Below are 10,415 nucleotides of genomic sequence, written 5' to 3'. Positions count from 1 at the left end.
AGGATATTAACAGCGTAATAAAATTATGAAACAGTATAAAACAGATTCTTCGAAAGTAATTAATCACTATTACGTTAAGTTTATAAGTGTGCCTATGACATTTTTACAGATCTATGTATATATATATGTATATATAAATCACACATCAGGGCAGTTGATTATCAACCTAAACTAATAGAGAAGTAACAGGTGCGCTGCTGGTTTCCCTCGAACCACCAGTGCTCATGGAAGGAAATAATATGAAAGGAGCAGAATTATGACCAAAAAATGGCGTAAAAAATCTAGTCCGGACACTCAAGGTAGGTTAGAAAAATAAAATTCTTTACACTCTGAAGAGGGCACAAGCCGACACGTGTTGGTGTGTTTTTTAATGCCTCTGGTCCACTGAAATAAAGACCTTTTATTTTTATGCCATTTTTTTGGTCATAATTCTTCCGCTCTTCTTCAGTGTTTCATTATATTTAGATTCTCATTTTTCCACCTTCGCTTCATCATATACACATCGTTTACACATCTGAAGTTTCAGACATTCAATCTCAGAGTCACTTCAGTGTAAAAATATATGTAAATTTTCCTCCATCACAGAATTTACAAGACACTGTCATAAAAGTCGGATGCAGTTAGCTCCACCTGTGTAAAACAATAGATATAGAACATATGTGGTTTAAATGTCACATATAAACACAGGCAATACATTTTCATGTACTTGTCACAGAGTACCACATGAGGTCACTATTCAACCAGACAGTGAGGGAATTAGACACTGGTGTCAACCTTTTTGCTGTTGCATCTTATGGTTTATAGTCATATCTCCATTCATGGCACATGTGTCTTTTCCACATTAGGCTCTATTTTACTGGGCAAACACACTTTTACCCAGTTTTTTTTTTTTTATTTTTACCCAGGCACTAGTATCTAATTTTTTGCGTCTGCACCTGTTTGGTAATTTTCTGGCACCGAATGAACAAATACTTTTTTGCTTTAAAACCTCCTCAGACCACCTGTTATCGCACGTTCATTTTAATGGCCTCAGTTGTCAGAAGCAACTGAACCAACAAAAAACGCACACAGACCAAATACATTTCATTTATATGAAGTTTGGCCTCTGTTTGGTTGCTACTATCAAAATACAATTTATTTAATCCATTGTTAAATTATTATTTCTTCTCTTATTGAAATAGAGATACTGTAAGGTAAGAACAGGAGCCAAAAATATTAAAATGTTTTACACTTTCAAAAAATAAATAAATGTCTTAATGCGACTACAGAAGAGTCTTACCAATAATATCATCCACGTGTCAAGGAGCGTAACTAGGTGATCCTAAACCTTGCAGGAACCTCAATACTGATGTTCTGTTGTGATTAGTGAGCTGTATTGAAGAGAAGATGACAGCACACTGTTATTCCAGTTATTTGATTGTACAGCTGATGTTTCAACCACACTTGTATGATTAAAAATGGTCACAATACAGTTTGATTAATAACAGATGTATTCTAGGGAAATAACGCTGGTAAAACTCGGTAGTAAGTGAAGGATTGTGACCCTTTTTTTTTTAGTACAACTTATATCCCCGTCTCTCTCTCTCTCTCTCTCTCTTTCGTCTCTCTCTCTCTTCCTCCAGCTGCTGGCTCAGTGGGACGAGCGTAGAGCAGAGCAGCGTTCCTCCTGATTCGCTTTTCAGTCTCTCGCAGCTCAAATCCCTCTGAGCCACTAATGGCTTAAGCCCTCAGAAATCCAAAATGCTTGAGGTCTGGAATACCTGAAATTTTGGAATATACAAATATTGGTGGACTTTTGGGGAGCTAAGAAGATTTACTGACCCTTTTTTTGCATTGGTTTATTTGTTTTTTTAACTTTTTATCCAGTATTAAAGGTGGTTGGTGATGATCTTTGCAAGCACCCTGTGAAAGCGGATAAGTTGCCTTAATATTGTGGAACTATGTGAGGATTTGTAAGCTGCGTTCAGGAATTCTTTCTTCTGGATTAAACTTTTTATAAAGAAATTGAACAAATTTTTTTTGTATATATGGAAATAATTCAAACTAAATAGAAAGAGAAAGGTCCTCTTTTTCATGTTTTTGGGATTTAACCTCATATCTGGAAGTGTGCTTCTCGCCCAAAAATCTGCATCAAAAGGCGGCCTTTGTGAACGTGTATGCATATGTGTGGTTAGTGAAAAAGAAGTATATTAGAAGCGTTACAGAAGGGTTTACTTGTGAGTGTGTGTTTGGGCACATATATGTGTATGTGTGTGTTTGGCCATGCTGGAAGGAAAGAAGGCCAGCGGTTCCCAGCAGCAGAGCTCAGCGGATGTTGGTCACCAAAAGGCGTCAAAGATCAACAACCATAACTCGACCACTGGCAAAACTACCAACCAGATCTTGCACAGCAGCAACGCCATCGACCCTGCACGCCGGTGAGAACAGATATGTTTTTTTTTCTGTGTAAAAGAGAGCAATACCAAGTTTGTGCAAAATTTGTCACTTTGTTCTACATATGTCTTCACTCACATTCAAGTCCAGCAGGAGATGTATGACCATTATTGTAAGTAAAGAAAAAAACAGAACTGCTGTAGAGAAAGTTCAGGATTTAGAAAGCTAGATTTTATCTTAACCTAGCTTGTATCTCATCACCTTGCTTTCACAGATTTTGTGGAGCAATTCAAAAAGGTGGCAATGCAACTGACATAAAATCTGGTAACATTACAGCACAGGGTCAAAGTGAACATCTTAAACTATAGTTACAGTCAACAGTTGAGCTTTTCATGGCTAATCTAACATCTAGCTAACATATTTACAGTGATATTGATAAAAGTGCATTCCTTGTAAAAGATAAATTAAAAATGAATAAATAAAATAAACCATTGCTTATAATATATTAAACTGCATGTAATATTTGAAAAAAAATGTGAAAACATTCACAATCCCATTCTTTTCTACAAAGAGATGAGTTTATCATACATAATAGCCAAAACAACCTAATGAAGACAGCCAGGTTATGCTAGCTGTCTAATAATTGCTAGCTTATCAAAAGAGTGTGAAAGCCACAAAAAGCTCCTGAGCTATTAACCTTAAAACAGTGCTTGTATAGGCCTAGTTTTGTACTTAACTCAATGTTACATTAGCTTGAACCCACAACAGAAAATACTACTGAACTGACAGAATCAGCGCTGAAGAATATGGCGGTATTAACGTTGATGTGTTCACTTGCTGCTGTAGTACTGAAGTGCAGCTAGTTGAATAATGGGGTTAAAAAGTGATAAAAAGCAAAATTATGTAGTTGTGACAACAAATCTTTGAACTGAACTGAACAGTTATGGTTGTAAATTCTACCTCTACATTAGCTAACATTTTTAGCTTCTCCTGCTCTTTATAATGACACATCTTTAGTTAAATGTTTATTCTCTATAAGAAAACACCAGAAACATGACAAAGTGCCAATTCAGGCCTGAAAATAACTAAATGGTAGTTATGCTAAATTTACTAAAACAAAAAAGAGTTTGGTGAATTAGCTAGCTAGCATACAAATGTTAGCCAAGCATCTTCTGTCTCTATCTTTCAGAGATAATTTTACTTGTGTAGGTTCGTAAACCAGTATGTTTTTAGGGTAGAGAAAGGCAGTTTGATGGGAAGGATGAAGGGAATTACATTTTAATTTAGTGACTTTTGTCTTTTATTGTTGCATCAGTCGTCATATAATTGTTAGTGATGTTGTAGAGTTACGCTAAAAGGCAAAGAATCATGTTTATTTAGGTATGACTTCAAACTTTTACACCTCATTCAAATATTACAAATTTTCAAATTCCTTGATTCAGGCTGGTTATTTCCATCCCACTTGAGAAGGAAATGCACCACAAAAATACATTGTGAATACATTTTCTATCAATTGGGAAAAAAAGACAGGTGTTATTGGGCTTCAGAAAGTATCCCAAGTGATTCAACCTCCATCACATTTGTGTGGCGTTAGTAACAGGATCAAACAGTCTCAGCCATGTTGGGTAATATGTTGACTTTTAGACACAGTGGGTTTGAAGCGCCCTCATTCTTCTATGGCCATGTGTGCTTATGAAGCAATTAGCAAGTGTGAAATAGTCATCTGGTATTACCCTGGCTACCCCAGCTGACCTTATAGCTAAAACAAGAGGACAACTGTATGTGACTCAGTTATGCATGTATACGCGGGCGTCTCATCTGTCTAAATCCAAGGCTTTAAAAGTTTTCATCTGCTATGCATGTCACACATACTGCCCAGACACAAAGTATCACCAAACGTGTTGGTCAGTTTCAGCCGCAGAGCAGAACATGATGAAAACAGGTTTCAAGAAATGTATTCAAGTGTTTTAAGCTTTAGCTTTGCATTTGAATGGGTTTTACACCAGAAACGAAACAACTGCTCCAGTTGTATGTGATCCAAACCAAGTACAGCAAAGGACCAAAAGCACAAGAGTAGATTATTATTTTCAGCTACTTCTTCAAGTGGTATAAACAGAGAATTTTAAGAGCCCAGACCGATCAGTCATGCTAGGCTTTATTACAAAAACTTGAATTTGTGATTGGATATTATAAACACAAACAAACTAAAATTTAAATAGTTAAATAATGGACCAAGGAATACAAACTGTAGCTGTAATTGCATATTTTCTTGGACATTAATGTCAAATTAGAAAAAAAGAAACCCCAAAGAGATGTTTTCTTCAAGTTATTCAATCAGTCTTGTTTAGAAATTGGGATTTTTATGCCCTGAATTCAACCTCACAAACATTGGCTGTACACAGTGGTAAACAAATTCTACCAATTAAGTGCTTTTGGTTAGAGATGAGTGTAAGACTTGGCTAGAGTGAATAATTCAGGATTTAGTTTGCAATTAGAAAGCAAAGCTCAAAAGTCCATTGACAGATAACAGTCCAATATTTTGGCAATAACTGAATAGGTTAAGTTAAGTTTTCTAACAGAAATCCAGGACAGTTTGTCAATTGTCACCAGAGCCAAAAATTTTAAAACCTTGTGACAACTTCATTGTCACCATGACAGCTTTTTATAGTCTGACCTTTACTCTTCAGGTCAAATCAGTCCTCAGTTGGCTTAACTTTGCCATCAGTCTCATTTATCCGCATGTGCTGCTTTCGTGCATTTTATTTTAGTTTACTCAGTTCAGAGTAAACTCTAGAGATTAATTCATCTGTTTTTCATTCATTCATTCATCCTCCACTTGCAGTCACTGCTACATACAGGCATTAATTCATCATTTGTTATGAATAAACAAGAAAACCCAATCATTCACTCATTGATTTATCAATTCATATATTTATTCGTTCATTCGTTCTTGCATACAGTAATGTATTCACCACAGACTTTGGAGAGTAATTTAAACTTAGTGTCCAAAGAAGGTTTTCTACATTTTTTTTGCTTTTAAATTATATTTTGAATAAATGCAAAATGAAAATTTACAAAAAATGGAGGAAACCAAGAACAAATACAGTTAATCTCATAATCTCTTCTCCAAAACACATTCAGTGACTTTCCAACAATCAGAAAGCAGAACAACATATGAATTATTAATTTAAAATTGTTGGTATTTAACTGTCATTCAAGAATTCAACTTGCCAACTACCTTTAAAAAAAGCACCAGTATTACTACTCTCCATCACTTTATATCTGTTATGTTTGTTTGATTTTTAATAAACCTAACTTCAACCCCTCTTTTTCAGTTTCACACAGTTACAAAATACTAACAGCAGAAGCATTAATTTAAAAAAACCTTTCCTCAGATATCGGAGCCACTCGAGAGGCATTTATTGCTCTGTTTTTGTGTGCGTGTGTGTGTGTGTGCTTGTGTATGTGTGTGTTACAATCGCTTGCCTCGAGGCCATTATGGGTTTGGCTGGTCTCTGATGGTATGATAGTAAAAAGGGAACTAAATACCAGAAGATACTCCCCGGTGTGTGAGTGAATGTTACATGAGCTAAAGTTGAGGAAAGGGAATAGAAAAAAACAAGGGTGGGTACAAGATTCAAGCAGTAAACAGAGATGGCAAAGATGGATAGAAGAAAAGATAAGAGTAAGAGTGTGTGTGTGTGTGTGCGTGTGTGTGTATGTGTGTCTGCGGGAAGGAGAGATGTTTTTACGTAAGGTGTGAAATAGCTTCGGTCTGAAGCAAGGCTTTGCTCTGAGCTCTCTGTTGCTGAGGATTTAGACAGATGGATTTAGGAGTGTTTATGCATGTGTGTGTGTGTGTGTGTGTGTGTGTGTGTGTGTGTGTGTGTGTGTGTGTGTGTGTGTGTGTGTGTGTCTGTACACATAAGTAAATTTGATTTACATCTGTGTCCTCCTGGTCTATATTTTCAGGTTTATAACAGCTCTGTCATCTGATGCTTGTATCACACTTTATATAAAGCCTGATTTACAGCCACATGTGCACACATACACACACACACCAACACACACATACAGGGTTTTGAGGTGTTTCTATTCCTTCTTAGCACTCTCTGATTTATAACTGTGTGACAGGCTGTCGTCTATATTTGAGTCTTTCATTTGGATCCCGGGTCATCACCTCTCCATTACACACACACACACACACACACACACACACAGATGCATGTGCATGCATTGGTGGCAAAGGTTGCACTTATGAAGTCATTTTGAGATAGTGTCAGTAGATACACTACTGTGGCGGTCACACCTAGCCAACAGCTAGTTATGTGCAGGATCGCTTGTAGGCACAGGCGAGCTATGTGGTCACCTAGGACGCCAACCTAGTGGCAAGTACAACAGCTTGAATTGCAAAATGCAATGCCACTGATGGACGCTAGATGCTGGCTCCAATAGACTCCCCAATTATTTATTTCAACAAGTCATTATGGTCTCAATCGCTAAATTTGGGTCATTTACTAAGTGTTCTGGTAATCATTTTGGAAATGATTGCTCCGTAAATAGATTTGAAGACTTATAGTAGCTTTGATGTCTGCCCAAGTGGCAACGTCCAGAGCTGAAAAATGAAACCAATGCAGAAGTGCCAAAAACTGGCAAAACTGCAGTTCCTCAAACAGACATTTGGCTCCAAAAGCGAGTCAATCCCCATAGGCCCCCATGTTAAAATGCCAAACTTTACAGCACAAATAAACATGTTTACAATCTAGTACAAAAAACGGTTTTGCTCTATAGCTAATATCCCCTTTCATGACAACAGTATGGGGGTTGAACTTTTTTATAACTCACCCGTTTAAATTTTACTAAGCCATAAAGTTATACATAATTAAGGACGTGGCTGCTTTGAGTGACAAGTCGCTAGCTGCTAGGTGGCTTGTTTCAGCAACCAGGCTTCATTTGTCTCGCCTCAGCTCCACCTCTTTGCCCATTTTGGATTAACTGGGAGTTAGGCAGTGTCAGGCACTGCCAAGATGGCGACGGCCTGAGCCGCCCACTTTGAGCTTCAAAATCGCTCTTCAGAAACCAATGGGTGACGTCACAGTGGCTACATCCATACTTTTTACAGTCTATGTGTCTGCCGTTAGCTCACGTGCTGCTCTCCCCGGCCCCTGTTTTTCACTTTAGTGGATATGAGTGTTAAGGCTGGTTTTGCAGCAGTAAAAGACTGAGTTTCAATCAGGAAAGTCAAGATCAAGTCGAGCTCAGCTGCAACCTGAACTGAAATAAAACTTTGAAAAGAACACATTGATGCAACAAAAAGCTCAAAAACACACAGACCTTGTATTGTGGCCTCTGTAACACCGTTGTCTCAGTCGCACACACATTTAGCCTACACACTCACCATATGACCAAACACCTCATAAATATTTGGGAAGGTTTCAGTTTTAGGAATGCAATGGGTGTCATTGTCACTGTGTGCGTGTTACAAAGAGAGAACAGGTGGATTTAAAAGTGCAGCTGCTGCATTTCCTACATTTTGTTTCCTTTTTCACCATATCTTACATTCTTTTCATTGCTTCCGTCCATCTCTCTCTTACTGTCTCTTTGTCAAACGTACTGGACGTACTTAAGTTTACACCCTTGTCTTTCAGCGTCCTGTTGTCCTCCCGCTGTGCTCTCTCCCACCTGTTGACCATTAACACTTTAACACAACGTTCCACGCAGTCTTCATCCAGTCTTGCTGGTATCACAGCTGAGATCCAGAGATATGTTTTTGTCTGTTTTGAGATCAGTTGATGAGTTTACTGGTCATCATTTTGACAAACATGAGGTTGTAAAATTAAGTTCAGAAAGAAACTGATCATTTTTATCAAGAACTCCCTCCCTTAGATTCTAAACCCATGCAAAGATATCAACTTGGCACTGTTAGCCTTGGTGTAGTGTGGTGATCAGGTCACTTTGTGTTGGACTCAATTAGTTCATCCAGTTGTGAAAAGAGTTTCTGGGTCAACCAGCCAGTCCAGGCACAGAAACAGTTATCAACTGTGATAACTGTGGACAGGACATCACCGTACACAGCCACGACTCACTGACATGATTTTAACATTGCATGTGTATGAGAATAAAAGGAAGACGATGGAGATGCTAGAGAGTGAGAGAAAAGGATAAACTACTGTTGTGTTTACATTTAGATTATGGATTGTGCCTTTAAAAAGGATCCATTCCTAAAACGAGTAAGCATGAAGCAAGTTTAGAGGTTATTTTCACAGGTTCAAATCATAAAACATACATTTATACTTTTAAATTGATTGTATTTTTTCTTATGATCTGATTTATTTCATATTAAAATATGAAATAAATCTTGATATATCCCTCTAATCTCTGTTTTACTCTCTTTGGCTCGGTTTATATTTTTTTAGTCTCCTAAAATAGTAAAATCCCTGAAGCTATCTTACCGTATCACTTGTTATGGTGTCAAATGTATAAGACAGGATGACACATACTGTTCTTCGATGGTGATGAAAACTTTCCTCAGCTGATGATGTAACTCGAACTAGACACACACACACACACATTCACACTATGCTCGTGCCACATGATGCAGTATAATTTTCTGCTGTCCCATCCTGTTCAAGCTCCCTGTGAAGTCGGAGAGAAAATATAAAGATTATACATGAGAGATTTCAAACTGACGTCAGTCTGACCCTGAGCTCACACTTAGTGTTTCCAGTAACTGTCCAAGTGGCTATCCAAATAGCTTGTTTTTCTTCTTCTTTCTGGCTTTATTTGCAGTAGTTCCATTCTATTCAATTTTATTTATATAGCACCAAATCACAACAGAAGTTATCTCTAGGCCGTACTCTTTATTTTACAGAGACCTAACATTCCCCCATGAGGAAGCACTTGGGGACAGTGGCAAGGCAGAAACCTCAAGCAGAACCGGGTTCTAGGTGGGCAGCAATCTGGTTGGGTTGAGAGAGAAAGGGAGGAGGGAGGGCGAGAGAGAGACACAGAGAGGCTTAATAACAACAATAATGAAAATAATAATAGAAATATGACTCATAACAATAATAGCAGGCATGGTCGTCAAGCAGGTCCTCAGAAGCCCACCGTCCGTAACTAGGGGGTCCATGACCATGATCCATATGAACCTGTGAGACGAGAAAGCACAAAAACTCCGGGGAAGAAGCCAAGTTAGTAACATGCATTAATGGTACATGAATGCATACAGATAAAGAGGTGGAGGAGGAGAGAGGAGCTCAGTGCATCATGGGAAGTCCCGTAGCAGTGGCAGTCTAGGCCTATAGCAGCATAACTAAGGGCTGGTCCAAGGCCCTAACTATAATCTTTATCAAAAAGGAAAGTTTTAAGCCTACTCTTAAACGTAAAGAGTGTGTCTGCCCCCCTGGACCGAATCTGGAAGATGGTTCCACAGGAGAGGAGCCTGATAGTTGAAGGCTCTGCTTCCTGTTCTACTTTTGGAGACTGGAACCACAAGTATGCCTGCAGTCTTGGAGCGCAGTGTTCTAGTGGGTAATAGGGTACTATGAGCTCTTTAAGATATGATGGTGCCTAACCGTTAAGGGCTTTGTAAGTGAGGAGAAGGATTTTAAATTCTATTCTGGATTTTACAGGAAGCCAATGCAGCGAAGCTAAAATGGGAGAAATGTGATCTCTTTTCCTAGTTCTTGTCAGTACACGTGCAGCTGCATTCTGGTCCAGCTGGAGAGTCTTTAGAGACTTGTTACGGCTGCCTGATAATAAGGAATTGCAATAATCCAGCCTAGAAGTAATAAATGTGTTGACTAGTTTTCTGCATCTTTTTGAGACAGGGCGTGCCTGATTTTAGCAATGTTAGGTTGGTGAAAAAGGCAGTCCTACATACAGACTGCACTGCAAAGGAAGCCTGCAGACACTACTCAGGGCTTAAAATGTATAATAGCTTTTCTGTATGTTTTTGGGATAAAAACATATTTTTTAATGCCAATATGGCAATGACAATATGTAAGATAGTAAGAAAGGCAGTAAAGATAAGTATAGTATTT

The 10,415-nt window shown here is 38.2% G+C and overlaps 1 protein-coding gene across 2 annotated transcripts in view; it reads left to right on the top strand.

Annotated features, from left to right (window-relative positions):
- The first annotated feature begins 1,555 nt into the window (after positions 1 to 1,555).
- The window catches only part of LOC137174707 (microtubule-associated protein futsch-like), a 48,167-nt gene continuing 39,307 nt past the window's right edge, over positions 1,556 to 10,415 (top strand). For both annotated transcript variants that reach the window (XM_067580161.1, XM_067580160.1), the window contains exon 1: positions 1,556 to 2,417. In XM_067580161.1, the coding sequence (XP_067436262.1) occupies positions 2,263 to 2,417 (155 nt within the window). In that variant the 5' untranslated portion in view covers positions 1,556 to 2,262. The remainder of the gene's footprint in view (positions 2,418 to 10,415) is intronic.

The sequence above is a fragment of the Thunnus thynnus genome, chromosome 22 (assembly GCF_963924715.1).
Source record: "Thunnus thynnus chromosome 22, fThuThy2.1, whole genome shotgun sequence".
NCBI classification, from domain to species: Eukaryota; Metazoa; Chordata; class Actinopteri; order Scombriformes; family Scombridae; genus Thunnus; species Thunnus thynnus.
This window is presented reverse-complemented; position numbering and strand designations above follow the sequence as displayed.